Here is a 20,878-nt window from a genome sequence, read left to right as displayed (position 1 = left end):
TGGATTGTTCTGTTCAGCCATGTTTTGTGCCGCACATGTGTGTCAGCTAGCTGCTAAGGACGTAACATCAATGTTTGAAGATGCATTAAATAACATCAGAAAAGTTGCTATCGAATCCAAGAAAGTAGCATATATTCAAACATTTAAAAATCTAAAAAAACCTCGTGTAGACATTGAACCACGCTGTGATTCCACGTTTTTGATGATAGAAGATTTCCATACCAACGCAGAAGCATATCAAAGGCTAAGACACGACCAATTAAAATTAAATGATGCTTCATGGAGTTTAATAGATGAATATTTCGATGCATTTTTACCAATACATTCGGCTATGATGGATTTTCAATCCGCAAAATTATCAATTAGTGAATTCTACGTTCGATGGATTCAAATGAAAATAGGAATTGAGGACGTTCCAGCAGGTGATTTGGGATTAAAAATGCTACTGACCAACGCAATCAATACACGAGAACAAGTTTTTTTTAAATGTGAAGCATTTATTGCTGCTTTAGTTCTGGATCCTAGATTTTGCTTTACATCGGGTCATCAACTGTTACAGAAATGTTGAATAGAGGAATTATACAGCTAATCAAAATTCATCAAAAACTTTGTACTCAACGAGAACAATCAAGTTTTTCATCAACAGAAGAATCCATACAATTAAATGCGTCATATTCCTCAAATACTTCTGAAGAGATGATTCCTATCAACTCAGAAGAAATTTATGCTGAAAAAGTACGCCGTTTCATTGAATATACTGGAGGAGGAACCAGACAAGATGTTGCTAATGCAGCTTTAGAGTCAGATCAAGATATTCGTCAATTAATTTTAAAATGGACTCTTAATGAACCGCGAGTGTCATTAGACGTTGAATTCAACATTCTTGCGTACTGGAAGAAAAACCAGAAAACAAAATGGAATCGGCTTTATGAAATCTCGCAAGTAGTTTACGGTGCAGCGTTCTCCAGCGTAAAAGTTGAACGTGATTTCTCTGGATTCGCTTTGGTTTATAGCCATCTACGTACTCGCATTTCAAATGATTTCTTAGACTCCATCATGGTGGTAAAAAATAATCTAGATTTGATTGATAAAATAAAATTTGTTTAAAAAACTAAACGTTTCACATTTTCTATTAGTCAATTTTTTATGGCGCCCCAGTGCAAGAATCGAGTTCTGAAAACCTTTTTAGAGTCGAAACAAAAAAAAAATTTTTTTATAACGTAATAAAGTTCTTTTAGATTTTGTGTTAGCAAAGTACTTGACAAAATTCTAGCACAAAAAGTCAAAGTTAATTTTGAGAATAGATTAAACGGCCGCACAGTGGAAAGTAAAGGTGTGTTTCGGACCAAAAATCGATAACTTTTTTGTTACTAAAAATAGAGATTTGAAATTTTGCACAAATGTAAAGTAGTATATGACGCTTCTTGAGAAATACTTTTTATAAGAAATTTTTGTAATACAATATTAAAAATAAATAAATAAAAATCAAAAACTTCAAAATTGGCAGTTTGTTAATTTACACTTTAACACAATGCTTTACAAATGTATGAAAATACCTTAAAATTATTAAAAATGACAAAAAATACATAAAGTGCTTACCTACTAATTATAGAAATATTTAAAACAGTTTCTTAATAACAATTTTTAAATAGTTGCTTTTATGAAATAATGTATAGGTATATTAAGGTGGTTACAGGGAAAAGGTAACTTTTTAACAAGAAATTGAAAACTATTAATAGACTTTAGCTCTTTTCTATTAATGAACAAAAAAAATATATAAAACAGTAGCCCAAAAAAATTTTTTAGTGATGACGTCATTAATTATGCGCATAATTAGTGTTATGTTACCCCCAAAACTGCTTATTCTTTCATCTAATATAACTAAAATTTGAACATGAATTCTTAAATGTATTAAGAATGTTGTCTATGAAACAGAATTTTTTAAAACATTTTTAATTTTACCAGGTTGACATTCGAACTTTAAGATATAAAATTAAGGGTAGTTTGGGACCAAAGCATGATAAAAATGAGTTTTAAATAAAAAATAACAAAAATTTGCTTCACAGACAACATTTTTAATATGTTCATCTTTAAACCTGAAAAATTTCAGCCTATTATCTATTTTCTATGAAAAGTTATTTTTTCTGAAAAATTGAGATTTAGCGAGAAAAAAAGCGTTTCTAAGGTCGTTGTTATGAAGCAAGAACCAAACTGCTCTTTAAAAAAAGGCCAAATTTGATTAAAATTAAGAAGATTTTTGACTTTTTGCAAAACGCATATTGAAATAGGTAGATTTAAGAGTTCAAAACATTAATTTTGGTATTTTTCAAAATTTTATCAAAAATAGCCGTTTTTTACCGTGGTACCACCTTAAAGGTACTATATCATAACTACATAGGGACTTTCAGTTCCTGAAACCAGTTCGTTGACTTTCAAAAGCTGCAGAGTATCTTCATCAAGTTCTTGCACATTTCACGCAAAGAATTTATTTGGCTCTTTACTTCATCTACAATGGCTTTAGTTTTCTTGGAAGTCTCTTTGCAGAATTCTATGCATATAGGTCGACAAAAACGAACATATGAAGGTGCCGGATTTTGCCAAACAACTGCGCCAGTTACTTTATCAATTATTTTGATAGGCACCAAAGAACTAGTAAACAAATTTGCATCAGAAATAAGTTCAGATTCCTCTGGAAGTTTCTACTTGTATTGGCTTTGGCCAGAGGAACCATCACAGCCCCATTTACTATATGAAAGTAAATGCTTGAATTCAATACTGTACACGGAATCTATGGTCAAAATTCTAGCTACAGTGTGATCCAATAAATCTTGCAGTTCCAGAATTTTCGGATGTGTGTTCGTAATTTCTATTGCAGAAGATGGTGGATAGCAGGTCTGTTTAATTTCTTGAATTTTACAATATGGTGGAAATATGGAACAGTTTCGTTCATTTGTCACCTTCCTCATGTACAAATATTGTGCTTTTGTTAAATCTAAATCAATAAACACGCTAAGTGCTTCTTCATCAGTTAGCATATTCTTCTGGCTTGCGTTTTCCATAAAACTCGATATTAATTTTTTTTTGTCTTTATCAGCAATCCTCAATGATTCCACAAGTTTTGCTTCTGCTTCTTCTCCTATTGAATGCAACGCCTGAAGATATGTATTAAAGATATGCTCGAATCCATATTCCTTAAGTAACATGGAATTTTTTCTTTTTTTGCTGGATTCTGACGAATCTCCATAAGACACGCACGGTCTTCCGCGTTTTTCAAAAGAAGTAGATGGCGTGGAGTCGGTAATTGCCTCTTCTGAGTTAGGTAAAGATACACAATATCCAACCAATCACTGTTCTTAGATAAAAAAGCTTCCTTTTTCCGTGACGCCAGAATCCATCGTTTATTAAAAGACGGAATAATGTGACTTTAAATATCACCAATGATGAAACACAAGTTGTCCTCAGAAAGTTGATAATTTTCTTTTAAAATTGTTGACAGTGCCTCAACTGTCTTTCCTCCATCAATATAGGAAAGCAATAATTTACATTTCAAACACTTAAAAGTTGTCATTTTAACAAGTCACAAAAGTAACTTATGTAATATTCAATACTCAAACGAGTCGATTTAATTTCCACTGTGAATTTGTTATACTGATACAAATGTTTCACTCTTTATATATTGGCAGTGTACATTCACCACAAAAGGAGTGCAAAAATAAAAGAATGCCATGGTATCAATAAAAAATTGATAATAAATTAAAAAACATATACCAAGCTATTGTTATAAATGAACAAAATTTGAAACCACAATAAAAAGCGGTTTTCTGTTTTATTACTTTTATCACTCTTTTCTCGATAATTTCGGAAACCGCACGTTTCTGCAACTCATTCTTATACATGTTTTTAATAAACACCTAGGCTACAATACTACATTAAATGTAAAGCGTGGGGAAGCGTGGGTAACTACCAAAAGTCTTAGTGAACTTGAAGAATATTATTTTTTTAAATTTATTTTATTGTTTAAATAATTACTCCTAAACTAAACCATATAAGTAAAAATGTATAATTTTCTTAAAATCTCCATAACATGAGCTTTTCAAAAATGTATAATACTTTACACTTATTGCTAGAAAGTTTTATAGAAAATTAACTTTTAAAGTGATGAAGCGAACAGGTTTGAAATGAACATCCGCAAAAGTAATAAACAATAGGGCTTCAAATCTTTTATTTTTACATAAAATTATGTGAAATTCCTGCATTATAGTAATGATTGACCATTAAACTATTAAATAAAATTGAAATATAATGACAGTAGCGACATTAGTAAAAAACATTTATGATATGCTGTTGCTCTACAATTTTCCACTGTGGGCCGTGATATAAAAATCTACAACTGAATTGCATTTGGGTCAAAAGACTCCAGCATCAAGAGTTTTTTTAATGCGGCTAGGAAATTCGTTTTAATGTCTCAAACGTGGAAGCGAGCATTCCAAGTCGTCATATTTTAGTCGTTTTATTTGACAATTAAATTCAGTGTTGCCAACATTTTTTACATGTGAAATTCCAAAATCGTGAATGTAAAATGCCATAATAATGCCCTTTTTCATATCGCGGCTGTTTCAAAACGATTCTGTCACTTTATTTTGAACAAATTTCATCAATGAAATCAACTAGTTAATCTTCGGATAGGAAGTCAAAAGTTGTTTTTTATTATCCTTAAAAATTCTTGAGGAGCAAAAATTGATTTAATCTTTTTTTCCAAAATAAATACTTTTTCAAGAACTTAAATTTTTCTGTGTCAAAATGCCAAAATAAAGGTAAAAGGCCACAAAATACAACTGGATAAAAAAAAAAAAGCCAATTTTCCAAATATTAGCAACCTGTAATGCCATGTGGATTGTTGAGGAGAGCAGACGAATATTTGATTCTAAGGCATTTAATTGCCATTTTAATGGCTTGCGTTGTATCATTTACAATCTGAAAAGGGATGTTTTCTCTTTAGAAAAAGTGTAAGAGAAAAAAAAAAATTTTAACAACCAAACATTATCATTGATATTTGTTTTATTTGAAGTAAATTTTCGGTTAAGATCACAACTCTTCAAAAAACGATTCTGACGGTTCGATTAAATTAAAAGATAAACGTTGGCCAGATATTTTCTTACGGCTAAAATTGTATTCTAACCGCTGCTTTAAATTGTCGTTCGTCCTGTGGTTAATCTATTTTAACCTGAAACGCCGCGCTGGTGAAAAACTATATTTTTAATAAGGTTTGCTTCGACCATAAATTATTCGACCTATCATGGAACGGATATAAATATTCTGACAAAGAATTATTTTCTATTTTTATTATGTTGCAGACGATTAGATCGTAGAATTTATGCTGTAAATGGTTCGACCCTTTAAAAGTTCTACTTTCCTTTCTACTTAACATAATTTCTAGTGCGGCACAGGACGCCATATAATAAAAACCACATTCAATAATAAAAACTAAGTTTGAGACTAAGTTTTTACATTCTAACAAGGGGAAATCGAAACTTTTGTTTTACTCGTCAAATTAATCTAAAATGAGCAATAAAGTTGTACGATTTTTTCTTCTAAAATAAGAAACAGCAAATGTCTCAGACATAAAATTATGTTAAAATATGTGGATAGAAAATATTTCTGACATAATTTGTCGGGCGGAAAAGGTCTCAGGCCTAAAATTATGTCAAAGTAAGTGGACAGAAAAATGTTTCTGACATAATTTATGTCGGCAGAAAATGTCTCTGACATAAAATTATGTCAAAGTAAGTGGACAGAAAAATGTTTCTGACAATTTATGTCGGCAGAAAATGTCTCTGACTTAAAATTATGTCAAAGTAAGTGGACAGAAAAATGTCTCTGACATATTTTATGTCGGCAGAAAATGTTTTAGACATAAAATTATGTCATAGTTGGTAGGCAGAAAAATATTTTGGACATATTTTATGTCAGCAGAAAATGTTTTAGACATAAAATTATGTCAAAATAAGTGGACAGAAAAATATTTCGGACATATTTTATGTCGGCAGAAAATGTCTCAGACATAAAGTTATGTCAAAGTAAGTGGACAGAAAAATGTCTCTGACATTTTATATCGGCAGAAAATGTTTTAGACATAAAATTATGTCATAGTTGGTAGGCAGAAAAATATTTCGGACATATTTTATGTCGGCAGAAAATGTTTCAGACATAAAGTTATGTCAAAGTAAGAGGACAGAAAAATAATTCTGACATATTTTATGTCGGCAGAAAATGTTTCAGACATAAAGTTATGTCAAAGTAAGTGGGCAGAAAAATATTTCGGACATATTTTATGTCGGCAGAAAATGTTTCAGACATAAAGTTATGTCAAAGTAAGAGGACAGAAAAAAAATTCTGACATATTTTATGTCTATGTAAAATATGTCTAAAAATATGTCGACGGATCTGCCAGACATATTATGCCGTAACAACTCTGAGTATAATTGTTTTAAAAAATACATGACCATATATATTATATATCTTATACACTATAACTTGTGATATCGTATTATTTGAGAACCTATTGATATCATGGAATTTACTTTTTTTAAAGTTGCCATCTTACCCCGCATACAGGACAAGATGACAATTTTAGGTAACATTGGCTAATGAGTTTCTTCCAGGTTATTTTCAATTCTTATAAGGTGTTTTTTGATACAAAAGTGACACATAAAAACTTTTTATCAATTCTTGACAATGTTTTACATATTGAAACAGTCATTAAGAAATATATAAGTGTTTTTCAAAAGGGTTGTCATCTTTCCCCACGTTCCCCTATTAGTTAATCATCACTAATCATCACTAATAATCATTACAGTTTTCAAAGACGTAAAATGATTTCTTATACTATTATGCAAAGCTCATGAGCCTTAGGTGATATTTAGTGCACTGAACCCACATTTCCTCAGGTTTAAATGTAAAAGAGATTCCAATACAAACCAAACAAATATATTCCTCTTCATCAAAGTAATTTTCATAATTCGGATTTTTTCCATTTAGTATATACTTCTATTTTTTGTTGGTTTTTTCTCATCTCAACCTAAATCTTATTAAACTTTTTTTTTTCTTTCTTTTTCTCTTTTATCTGTAAATATATCTTTTTTTTATTTTTAAAATTCTTTTCTTTCAAACATTTTATGAATCTATCAATACTTATGAGCTTCTTTGATTTTTTAATTTAAAATTCTTTTTTTTACTTCAGCTTTTTTGAACGTTCTCAAAACTTCAAGAATGAAAACTGCAGGCACAAGATGTTGACTAAAAATGTGAACATTTAGTGAAAAAAATAGTTTTTTTTAAACCCAACTGTTTTGTAAACCCAAAAAAGTCTTTAGATTACATAATTTTTGGTAAACTGGTAGCTATTGTTGCTTTTTGGGTAATCATTTCTTTAAGCGGGTTAAAATATCTTTACGCTATTTTTTGTTTTTGTTACAAGTCCACAGATGACGAAGATGTATTATAATAAGTTTTTTACCAAACCTTTTGTAATGAATTTAATTATAAATTTTATGACTTATTTTACATGACATTGAATTTTATTTGAAAAGAAAAACATAGAAATAATTAAAAGCATCACAATATTTTAGATTCAAACTTATTATATGTTTTACTGTTTCACTGAAAGATAAGATAAGATTGTATTTTTAAAAATATTGGGGATAATCGTACGATTAAATGAAATTTTTTGTCTTTGATTCATAAGATAATAGAATAATAAGATAAGATGACTAATGTTTTTAAAATAGTATGTTTTGGGGAGCCATATCTAGGCATGCTATCGGTCAATTACTGAAAATTGATGGAAATCGGATCCAAAGATATGTCACAAAATGCAAATACAAAGATATGTCACAAAACGTAATGGAGCCAAAGCGAAACATGCTGATTATAACCTATTGTTTGAATTTAAATTCACAAAAACGACTCAAATCATATTAAAAGACCCAAAGCAAACTACAAGATCTGTAAGATCTTTGTTTGCAAAAATGTAAATAAATACGTTTCCTTTCGAAAAAACGTTTTATGGACTTATGAATAAAAATTCAATCCCTTACAGTCTGATGGGATTGTATATGTTAGGCGTCCTATGTAGCAAGAAAACACCTGTTTGTATTCTACAAGATCTGTAATATATAAAATACTGGCGATAATTATTCGTTTAAAGGAAATATTTAAAGCTTAAGTAACATTATTTTTTGCAGATTAATTTTTTTTTAGTTTAAAATTATATACGCGATGTTATTGTGTATAGTTATTTAACTTTTGTTTTATTTCATAATTAATTTTCCTCCTTAAGTAGGAAAGCCTAAAGATATATTTGTTTTATTTCGCTTAAATTAGGGGAATTTTGTAATATCGGGACAGGCTTTTTGCAGAAATAATAATGTGTTCGCTTGTCTTTCGAGTAGACCTTCCTTGAAATAAAAGAGCATCAGTTATATTTTTGAAAACATTTTGATGACTTAGAGCCTGGTCTGTTTATCTTTTATAGTTTTCGCAGATCTGCATTACATAAAAACACATTCGAAATCGAAAACTATAAGGTGTTTGGAAACATAACGAGATGAAAGACGAAATGTTAAAAAAACACAAAAGCAGTGACATGTTGGAGTAAACTATCTATATATCTATTTAACATATATCGATGTGTTAGTATATATCCATTCAACATATATCTATGTGTTAGTATATATGTATTCAACATATATCTAAGGCCACGCGGTTAACCGAACCGAACCGTTCTTTCGGTTAAAACCGAACTAAAAAAACCGAATCGAACCGAACCGATAAAAATATTTTAAATAATCAACCGAACTGAACCGAAACCGAAAAAAACTGAAAAACCTATATAAAAATTTTAAAAATTATAAAACTTAATTTTATATTTTTTTAATAAACTTTATTTATGAAAGTTTAGTATTATTAAACCACAGAAAAAAATTAAGTCAAAAAGATGAGATTGTAAACATAACTCCAAAATAGTCGTAAACAGTTGCCCCAAAACTATATCAAATGTTGCGGACCAAGAAGAATATTGGCTATTAACAGTTTTTGATACCATTGTACTGTAACATGTGAGTAAATTGAACTTTTTTTCTAAACTGTTGTAATTTTTTATTTTACTTAAAAATTAAAATATATTGTATAATATTTTTGTTATAAGAACGTTGCTTTTTAATTTAGATAAATAATAAAACAAATAAGTTTTACTGTTTAACATATATTTATTTTTCATAATAGCTTGACAAACATACAAACAAATGTAAACTTTAAATTTGAACCTTCAATTAAATTTATTTGTGTATATACTTTAAATATAATTTGTGATTTACTTTGTCTTTAATCTAACTTTAACAATTTCTAATCTTATACTACTTGTTATCAACTTGGTTAGCTGTTACTTGACCAAAACAAATATGTATATATGTTTATTTTATTTTATTTTTTTTTAGTCCGGTCATACAAGCAATTTATACTTTATTGAAATTGAAGATGCCAAAAGAAAGTGGTATTTGGCAATTCTTTGAAAGGCTGAATAAATTTGAAGCTAAATGTAAAATTTGCTTTAAATCTTACAAAATAAACTGTGGCAGTACTTCAACAATAACCAGCCATGTTAAAACCAAACATGAAACATCTTGGAAGGAACATCTTTTAAAAACCATAGAGGCACCTAATAAACGAAAGTTTGATATAAAAAAAGACGACAAAACAACAACAATTAAAAGTAGTATATTAAAAAATCAAAAATATGGGTTAAATGATCCAAAGCAATTAAAGTTTGACTTAGATTTAACAAAGTTTGTCTGCACTCTAGGTCTACCTTTTGAAGTTTTGGATAATAAAGGAGCTCAAGAATTTATCGATGAAGTAAATAATAAATTTACTGTCAAATCTGCATCAACATTTAGACGTCATAAACTTCCAATGTTGTATGACAAAGTTAAGGAAGGGTTGCAACTAGAATTTGTCAAAGATTTTCCAAATGTGACTGGAGTTAGTTTTACAACAGATCTCTGGACAAGTCGAAACAATGATTCCTTCATGAGTCTTACAATTCACTACATTAATTCAGATTTTAATTTATTGAGTTTTCTCATTGCTTGCACACCATTTACTGGTAGACACACTGGGGTAGCAATCACAGTAAACCTGGATACTTTTATTGCTAATTTGAACTTAAATGAAGAAGTGCACAGAGCCTGCGTTAATGACAATGGCAGCAACATTGTTTTAGCTGCTAAAGAAAGTGATGAAATTAACTCAGAGTTGCGCTGCAACGATCACACAATCCAGCTAGTTATTCTTAAAGCAATTAAAAATTCAATTGAACTTTCAAAAGCAATTAAAAACTGCACAGATTTAGCATCACACGCACATAGAAGTTATCTCTCTACTGCTAAGCTTCAAGGTGCATAAAAAAAGACTAAAACTAACTGTCGACGACAACTAAATTGTTTAGAAATTGTTTAGAAAAGTTTAGAAATTGAGCATTTGTTTAGAAATTGTTTAGAAAAGTTTAGAAATTGAGCATTATTTAGGAGCCCACAGTGGGCCAGAATGCACTTTTACTGGACAAAATTCATAACTAATTTAATATTAGAGCTATATTCACTAAAATTAGTATGAGTACTAATATGATGTCTGCGCTTTTTATGAAGGTAATATTTTTTTTATTTCGTTGCTATGGATACCTTTATTTTGCTTAGCAACAACCTACTTTTGTTATCTGCAGATATTTTATAAGTGCTATATTCACTAAATTTGGCATGAGTACCAATATGAGATCACACTTCTTACAAAAGTGATAATTTTTTAAATTTAGTTGTTATGGATACTTATATTGCTTAGTTACCGGATACTTTCCTTAGTTACAAAGTGGTAAATTGATATTTGAATATCTTATCGGATTTTTGACCCACCTATATTGAATAAAAATTGAGTATTTATGTAAATAATGTTTTAGGAATAATAAAAGCAAAAAATAGTGCAAGAAAACGTTATCAATTTTAAATTACATCAAAAATTTATAAAACAATAATATCGTTGGAAGATTGTTTAAGTAATTGTAAAACATCTGAAGGAAATGCTTTATGATTTGTTTGGTGTGATGTTGATTTACGCAATGATGAAAAAACAGGATCACTGGAAACTAGGAGTCTATTGATAAGATCAGTATTTGTTGCTTTTCTGGATGTTTTTCGGCTGAAATTTTCGCGATAAGATTTAAAGTCTTTATTTCTAGCCTCTTGAGCTTCCTCTGACATAAGTCCGATGGGTAATGTAAGGCTTTTAATTATGTCATGTCCATGTATCAATACTTTGTGAACTGATTTAGCCATGTAATACCATGGATAAAGGGACACATAGTCTAAAAGTGTCAAAACAATAATCCTTGAACTTTAAGCAGTCTATTTCATATCCTGAAGAGAGCGTTACCAAGATAATGTAAAATCTGAATATAAGGTTTTGGTCAATACCCAGAATTTCAGCTGTTTGTTCATATGCTGCAAAAGCACGCCTTGAGGTATTGCCATCATTACTTGTTCCAGAACCACCACTTTTAGGGAAATCAACAACAAGTCCCATTTTGTTCATAAAATCAGTCTGAATCTTTTGTTTAGCTACAGATGCCTTTTCTTTGTGTTCTTTAGATCTTGCTTGCCACTTTCTTGTTTCTTTTTTATATGCAATGTGCAATAACATCTCAAAAAATCGAATCCATGCATGAAGACTGGAAAGACCATATTTGAACTCTGTTAGTATAATCTATATTAAGGATATCAAGACTATTCATATTTTTTGGAGAGACACCACACACTGAACAGCATTGGTATGAGTTATTTTTTTCAGATAATATTGTTTGAACCTTCCCATCAATCATTGTAAGTTCAATAATACAATTCACTTCAATAGAAGATCCGCAAACCTCTAATAAAATCATACCCAAGCTTTTTATCTCACTTTTAATGTACTGATCTTCTTCAATCACAGATTCCTTGGATTCCATTTTGTATGCAAATCTTATGGGTCTACAATAGGCTGTGGAGGACGACTTTTGATTTCTTCAAATAGGCACCTTTTCGTTGCTGTTGTTAAATCCAGTCAAATCCAATGGGACAAGACAAGTAATAAATAATGATTCTTCACGCTTTAAATCTCTGTTAATGTCGGGTTCTGATAAATCTTGTTTATAAATGCTTTGGCCAGTAGCACCATCAAAACCAGCCTTACACGTTAATGTCATTGTTTTTATTGCTTTGTCGTTCAATATCAAGTGCCTTAGCACAGGTTGCTGAACTGCACAGATTCTTTGCAAAGTATGAGTCATTAAATCTTTTAAAGGAACTGAAGCTGAATAGTCCTCCACTGTTATGTTTGCAGGATAACATTTCAATTTTGCATCTCTGACATCATTGTAAGCGGGGTAGATGTTATATTCTTTCTCCAAGGCTCCGCTTCTAATCAATTGATAGGAAGCTTTTGTCAGACTTGCATCAATTATTAAAGCCAGTGCTTCGTCTGCTGAATATTTAGTTGCTTTATCTGTATTTGATATATTTAAAACGTTCTTGGCAGCAATAACAACAGATTCATCTCTAAATTTTTTATTAGCAGCAAAAAATAATACATTGGATGAATGAGATTCAATTAAACAAGATACACGCCGTTTTTTAGTTTTATTAGAACTATTATCAAATGCAACTGGTTTTCGACCACGTCTACTTGCAGTTGGTTCATTGTCTTTTTTTCTGACAATTAAATATTCATTAAGCCAGTTCACAAACTTCTTTTCAAAAATTTTCACAGTGTAGTTTGCAGATTTCCACTTTTTTTTATACAAGTAAACAAATCGTTGAACAGCATGTCTAAAATCAACGTCTTTAAAATCAGCAAATTTTGGCTGAATAAATTTTAATATATCTTCAGTAATATTTTGTTTTGAAATACTAAGATTGTTTTTTTGGAGAAAATTATGAATGTCTAAGTTTAACAAAACCATATCTAAATAATTATTGTAACAAGTATTTTGTATTTAAAAGTAAAATGCTATAATATATATGCCGCCTGGACTACTAATACTTGTTAGTAATTAAGTTACTACAAGTGTTAGTAATTAAAATTAAAAGTAATTAAATTACTGTCAGTGTTAGTAATTAAATTACTAACAACTACCGAAAATATGTTGTTGCTATGTTATGCAAAGTAAGGTATCCATAGTAACCAAAAAAAGTTAACCTCATAAGAATTCTGAATCTCATTTTAATACATACCTCCAATATTGTGTATTTAGCGCAAGTAAAATACTGTTAAAACAACGTTAATGTAAAAATGAGTTGTTGCTATGCAAAATTTAGTACCATAGCAACCAAGTTAAAATATACATAAAATCTGAACGGGGATTTAAGGGGACGAGCAATCAATTAAAACTCGATTGAAGCATCATATACCTCAAATAAATATAAGACAACACATGGCAAATTGTGGTAATTATTAGTTATTGTGCGGCAAAAAATAAGTTTCTTAAGAAATTTTTTTTTTTAATCTGTGATTTTCAAAGTATAACTGAAATAACATGCTATGACAAATTTATTTCACACATTGGTTTTTCTTATCTCTAAATACTCTAGAATAACATATACTAATTTTTTGTTTCAAAAGCGTAGATGTAATTGAAATATAACACAACGTTGATGTCACCGTTAATTACTTATTTATAATTTTTTTTTTTTTATTTAATCTCAATATTCAAATGCTTAGAGTCCTGGTAACTAAGGGATTCAATATAAATAAATTATCAATAGATTTCTCCTAATATATGTAGATACTAAAATTAAATAGATTATCAAGATTAAACAACTAAAATTTTTCCCATTTTGTCCACCTACTGGCCCACTGTGGAGCCGAAACAGCAGACGAAAAAACAAATGTTTTAGAATGGTGGAAAATAATGAAGTTACAGTACCCAATTCTTTCTGATTATGCACGAAAATACCTATGTATAACAGCAACTTCTGCAACATCAGAGAGAGTTTTTTCAACTGCCGGTAATGTCGTAACCGCCAGAAGAACCACATTGGCCATTGAAAATGTCGAGAAAATTGTTTACATAAAAGAAAACATTAAAAAAATAAAAATTAATTTATAATTGGGTATTTTTAAAAAAATTATATTTTAAAGTTGTAAAATATATATTTAAATAATTATCTTTAAAACCATATTTTGTTTTTAATCGAACCGAACCAAACCGAACCGAATTTTGTTTTAAACCGAACCGGAAAAAAACCGAACCGATAGGTTTAAGTTTAAAATCGAATCGAAAAAAACCGAACCGAAAAAAACCTTAACCGCGTGGCCTTACATATATCTATGTGTTAGTATACATTTATTCAACATACATCTATGTGTCAGTATACATCTCATCAACATATAACTTGTGTTAGTATATATCTATTTAACATATATCTATGTGTTAGTATATATCTATTCAAAATATATCTATGTGTTAGTATACATCTATTTATCATATATCTATGTGCTAGTATATATCTATTCAACATATATCTGTTTGTTAGTATATATCTATTCAACACATATCTATGTGTTAGTATACATCTATTCAACATATATCTATGTGTTAGTATATATCTATTCAACAACTAAATAATCGAGTTAGCTTCCAGTAACTGCTTCTGCTTATAAATATTGAAAGAAATTAGTCATAAAAGTAAAATGATCAAAACAGTAAATATTTATAAGTGTAACTTATATCAAGGACGTATAAGGGATGGACATGCAACGATATTGTTTTTTTCTTGCAAACCATGCTCGTTACATATTGTTAAAAATCTTTGTTTTAAACAATAGAAATTAAATTAAAGTCTGTCGGATTCATCGAAAAACAACAATATATATAGCTAGACATTCTGAATACTTTAAGAAATTACCCTAATGATGATATAGAAATTGAGATTATTTACTTAACTTTTATAGTTCATAACTTAGAAATATAATAAATAATACAAAATATGAACTAGTTTTGTAACTACCTAAAGCAAAATGTTTTCATGTCCAGGGACATGAAAACATGTCTATTTTATTCTATTCTATGTATTAAATTGCTGTAGACTTCTGATTTATGAATATTATAGAGTTTTCTATTTTTATGTTTAACAAGAGAAATATATTCAGTTAAGGATAAATAACTTAAACAAAAAAGGATTATAAATGCAATAAAGAAAAAAATAATTTGTAACAGCTGTTACAAATTGGCTTTGCTTATTCTTTAAAACAAGTTTAAAACTAGTTTTAAAGAATTTAGCAAAGCCAATTTAAGGCGAACCGCAAAAATAACTAAGTATTTCATTTTAACATAACATGATTTACCAGCTGTATATAAACTAATTTTTATTTGACAAAAACAAATGGGTTGTTATGTGCCTTTTATGATAATATATGAAATATGAAAAACGAAAACATGAAATATCTGGCTGCATTTTGCAAGATAATTATATATTTGAATAACTTTTTAAAAGATTTAGCTTTATCAAATAAATTATAAAAAGCCCATTAAAAAATAAAACTACTAAAAAAATAATGCATTGTGGAATATGTAACATGGAGCATATAGAGTAGTCGCGGCAAAAAATAGCGACATATTGGAAAAAATACTAACAAAATACACAAAACTAAGACTGGTGAATGAAGAACTAAGGAATGGAATGAAATCTAATCTTGACAAAACTTTTTATTTATGATTTTTTTATTTTTCGCAAAATTTTTTGTTAGCCATTTTAAAAAGTTCCTAAAAGGTCTATTTTATCTTTGAGGGGCTTTGTTTACACGATAAAAGTTTAAAAAATATACAAATGTTCCACACCTGTCCGGAGAGCCTCAAAACATAAAAGTCATGCTCAAAAAATAAAACTAATTGCGTTTGGTAGCCCATACATCCATGTTTCAAAAAATAAAAAAATTGAAATCATCTGCCTACGTCCAAGGAAAAAAAATGACTTTGAACTTTCTCATATTATTGGCTCCTTTCCTAAAGGCATAAGGAAGTAAAGATGATACTTATTTATGAATAACTATAAAATTTGATAGATAACCACTAGAAAAAAAGAAAATTTGATAAAAAATAATCATATAAAATAAACAAAATGAAACTAGATTGCTTTTATTGCTAATCCATTTTAAATTGCATAACCCTAGGGGTATCTTTACCTGCTAATTCGCTTTCTTTTAAAAGCGAAGTGTTTTAAATGTTTTTTTAAGCCCATATTTTTTGAATAGCTTTGTCCATTTTATTGCTTAGTACTTAATGTTACAGTGTTACATATTCCATTTAATAGTGAAATAAGGAAACTGTAAAAAAATAAATTTTTTTATTAGTTGCTGACAATAAAATAAGTGCTTTACCAAATGAAAACACAAACAAGTACTTTTTGTAATTTTAACTTTACTTGGACTCTTTCAAAATGCCCAATAGAGGCAAATCTCACGAAGAGTGTAGAAAAACAGTGTGTGTTGTATGTATGAAAAAGTGCAGTTCATCAATTTCTGGTGTAGCCTTTGAGAGATTTAAAAACATTTTTTCAGCAGACATTGACTTTTTGGACTCTAGAGTTCCAACTGGAATGTGTGGAACGTGTAGAAATCAACTTAGAAGGGTTGAAAGAGGAGTATCTGTCAAGCTGCCTACTCTTTACAATTTTCAAACTATCAATGTCAAGACTGTGACAAGAGGTTCCAACTGTAACTGCCTGATTTGCCGAATTGGTAAGCTGAAACTGACTGAAAAACATCCTTTGGATAATTCTACACCTTCAAATCCCACAAATCCTCTGAAAAGATGTTCAGATTGTTTGTCACCACTAGGAAAAGGCTTACCTCATAAATGCAACTCTACTTCTTTGAATTTAAACCTTAGAGAAATTTCAACAGAAAACAAAAAAGTTTTTGAACAGATAGCCTCTGCAACTATCAAAGGTCAAGAATCATCGTCAGGTGGGACAATCAGGCTGTCAGTGACTGAGGGAGGTCGTCCATTACCTGTTACCCTCGGTAACTTAAATTTTGTATCTTTCCTGTTTTTAATGGTCCCATTTTGTCTGTTCTAAGATTACATTTCATAAAAAGGTTTTTTAAAATTTGTCTTTAGGAGCATCATGTTCAAAGTCAACAACTGCAGAAAAGTATAAGTTAAGTGCCCAAGACCTGGTGCAAATTCAGCAAGCTACAGGCATGTCTAATATTGGAGTCAAAAAACTTGCAACAAAACTAAATTTGGTTTCCAAATCGCGTCTTTTTGAGCCAAACTATCGAGCAAATTTTCATGAAGCAGGGTTGCAACTTACAAATTTTTTAAAAAAACTACAATTGCATCATCAGGCAAAAATATCCCACACAAAGAGTACACAGTTGTTCACTGCAAAAATCTCTCTGACTTTCTAGCAGAAATTTCACTTAAGAGACAACTTCAAGCAGGTCATCTAATAAAAGTTGGGATTGATGGAGGTCGAGGCTTCCTAAAGCTTACAGTAAGTCTTCAAAGAATGAATGATGAAGATGATTCAAGCAGTCCACCTTCAAAAAAAATTGTCACCTCTCGAGCTCTAAAAGACAGTGGAGTTAAAAAGCAATTTCTAATTGCAGTTGCAGAGGATCTACATGAGAATTACAGCAACATCAAAACCTTTATTGAGCTTGTTCAACCTGAAAATGTAGACTTTGTGGTTTCTTGCAACTTGAAAGTTGCTAACATTTTATGTGGTTTGCAATGTCACTCTAGCTCACATCCATGCCTATACTGTGATAGTGAAGCAAAGAACTTAGCTGAAAAAGGTGCGCTCAGGACGCTGTCTGATCTTCAAAATTGTTACACAGACTTTCTTTCAAAAGGTGGTGACATTAGTAGGGCAAAGTTTTTCAACAATGTTGTCCATAAACCGCTTCTAAAAGCTGATCCAAGCAAATTCATTTTCGAACTAATTCCCCCAATGGAACTTCATCTGCTTATTGGGATAGTAAATCACTTGTTCAAAGCACTAAAAGAAGCATTGCCAGAAGCAGATGAGTGGCCAAAAAGACTCAACATTACAATCCAACCATATCATGGCGGACAATTTGCTGGCAATGATTGCCAAAAACTCCTGAAAAATATTGAAGTGATAGATCAGCTCTTAGAGAACCTAGATTCATCAGTTTTGGCCATCATTGATGCATTCAAAAAATTCAGTGCTGTTGTTATAGCTGGCTTTGGAAACGTCCTTGACAAGGAATATGAAAAAAAAATTGAAGAATTTCGGACATCTTTTTTAAGTCTAGGATTTTTAAGTGTGACCCCAAAAGCGCACATCGTTTTTTTTCACATTGATGATTTTATCAGAATGAAGAAAAAATCCCTTGGTCATTTCAGTGAACAATCTTTAGAAACTCTTCATCACGATTTTTCTATTCAGTGGCAAAGATACAAACATTCAAAATTACATCCACAATATGGAAAATGGCTTGAACGATGTGTAGTTGAATACAATAGCAAGCACATTTAGGTAAAATATATCTGTTGCATCTTTAATGAACATTGAAACCTTGCTACTTTAGAATAAGTGTTTGTGACAAAAAAAAATCAACTGAGAAAATACCTATGGATTTATTTAAACTGATTCCTATACATTGACTGATGGCTTTATTTTTAAAGCCTCTATGTTTAGACTATGCATATCAATAATAGCAATATCAGTTTTACTGTCTTTTGTGGCTTGAGGCTCTCAGGGGCGATGAAGCAAGGAACAAAAAAATCCAAAAAAAAGTCATTTTTTTCCCTTGGACGTTGCAGCATTTATAATTTTGTAGTGCCTATCTGATAAACTAATACCTAAAAAATATTTTATCTTAAAAATAAAATCGGCTGCCTACCATGCTGTTGTGTTATTAACCTTCTAGCACACAGCATCATTTAAATTGCAAAATAATTATTTAAATTAAATATATAAGTTATTTGAAACAACTTATGATAATTTTGTTGTTAATAAAAGTCTATGACATTCACGTCGAACATAGCTTAATTTAAAAGCATTCTTTCAAACTGATCCCAAATATTATAACTGTCTTACTAATCATAAAAAACTATAGAGATCGACAAAAGGATAAGAAATTTAATGATAAAAACCATACAAAAATTAACGATTTTTTTTTCTCTCTGTCTATTTTTTCATTTTCTTTCTTTTTTTTTTTTTTTTTTTTTGGTGTCTTCTTTCGCTAAGTAATTATTAAAGGACAGTTTTGTATCAGTCCTTTAAATTGGTTTTTATAATAACTTATAATTAGAACTTTTCCAAAACTGAATTTGTCTTTTTTTTTGTCTTTGATTTGTAAATTTTCTTTTTATAAACATTTTTGCCTCAATACTTAAGCATAAAAAAAATTTTCAAACTTTATTTAGCACGGATATATTTTCACATCTCTGGGTACTAGAGATAACAAACAAAACAGGAAAAGTATTATCGATCCAAATTTAAAGTTACAAACGAGGAAAATTTAAAAATTGCAGTTAAACATGTTTTAGATAAAACAATGAAGTTAAGAGAAGCTAAAAATATAAATAATTAAGCACGGATTCCAATATTACTAAGATTCAAAGGAGAAGCACGAGGATTTGGTTCCCAATTTTTGTTTTTAAATGAACCGTAGTCTTTTTTCAAGTTATTTAATTTTCTTAATTACTTAGCGAAAGAAGCTGACACCAAAAAAAAAAAAAAAAAAAAAAAAAGAAAGAAAATGAAAAAATAGACAGAGAGAAAAAAAAATCGTTAATTTTTGTATGGTTTTTATCATTCAATTTCTTATCCTTTTGTCGATCTCTATAGTTTTTTATGATTAGTAAGACAGTTATAATATTTGTACATACATATCACATGTTTTACAAGAAAAACACGTTTTGCAGTTCGTTAGTCTGATTACATTCAAAAGAATTAATAAAATTACTTTATAGTAAAAACCGGACGACAATTTTTTGTTTTGAAAACAAAATCAATCGTTACTTTAATTTAGTCAAGATCGTGAATATTTCCAATCTCTTTTGACAATTTTGTTGTTCCATCTTGTTTTCACATCTATAGGAAGAGAGAATTTTTTACCATACTTCTCTTGAATTTTTTCTTGAAGAAAATCGTTTTTTACAGGGGATTTTCTAAAATTTCTCCCAATATATCTGACTTTGGATAATTTTTTTTTAATGTAATTACTTTCGAAAATAAATAACTTTGTAAACTAAATAACTTTGGAACACTTCTTTTATTTAATTTTTCAGACGGTAAAAACCGGTAATTATATAAAATCTATCTCCGGGCGACGAAGCAAGGAACAAAAAAATCTAAAAAATCGAAGTCATTTTTTTTCCTAGGACGTAGGCAGATGATTTCAAATTTTTTATTTTTTGAAACATGGATGTATGGGCTACCAAACCCAATTGGTTTTACTTTTTGAGCATAACTTTTATGTTTTGAGGCTCTCCGGACAGGTGTGTGTTTCAAGACGAACGTTTGTCTTGAAAAAATGATGAAAATCTGTTCGTGCCGACAACTAATTTCCTTTACCTTGGTGTAATTTGTTCAGTAATTTGTCAACGCGTGAAATAGTTAGTTTATCCTGAACAGTCTTATTAAACAAATGCTATAAAAGTTTAATAATAAGTTGCACCTCAATCTCTTTAACGTCCATGCTTAAATTTGCATGCGCTAATTGCCCTGATACCAACACTGGAAGACGAATTCATTATGTAGTGGATGGTTTTATGTAAAAATAACGTTTTTTAGAACTTGACGCCACCTGAAGT

The 20,878-nt window shown here is 29.7% G+C and overlaps 1 protein-coding gene and 1 pseudogene across 1 annotated transcript; one reads left to right on the top strand and one right to left on the bottom strand.

Annotated features, from left to right (window-relative positions):
• Positions 1-9,534: 9,534 nt before the first annotated feature.
• Positions 9,535-14,193, top strand: LOC149885447 (zinc finger BED domain-containing protein 4-like). The gene is made up of 2 exons (XM_090094690.1): positions 9,535-10,453; positions 13,938-14,193. Exons 1-2 carry the CDS (start codon positions 9,535-9,537, stop codon positions 14,189-14,191), a joined length of 1,173 nt encoding a protein of 390 aa, XP_089950816.1. The 3' UTR covers positions 14,192-14,193.
• LOC149885448 (uncharacterized) lies at positions 11,606-13,045 on the bottom strand (annotated as a pseudogene).
• Positions 14,194-20,878: the final 6,685 nt, after the last annotated feature.

The sequence above is a fragment of the Hydra viridissima genome, unplaced genomic scaffold, assembly GCF_058129835.1.
Source record: "Hydra viridissima isolate aposymbiotic clone 2 unplaced genomic scaffold, HvirCarnegie_v1 scaffold_8, whole genome shotgun sequence".
NCBI lineage: Eukaryota > Metazoa > Cnidaria > Hydrozoa > Anthoathecata > Hydridae > Hydra > Hydra viridissima.
Note: the sequence above shows the minus strand (reverse complement) of the source record. Positions and strands in the feature narration are given on the sequence as shown.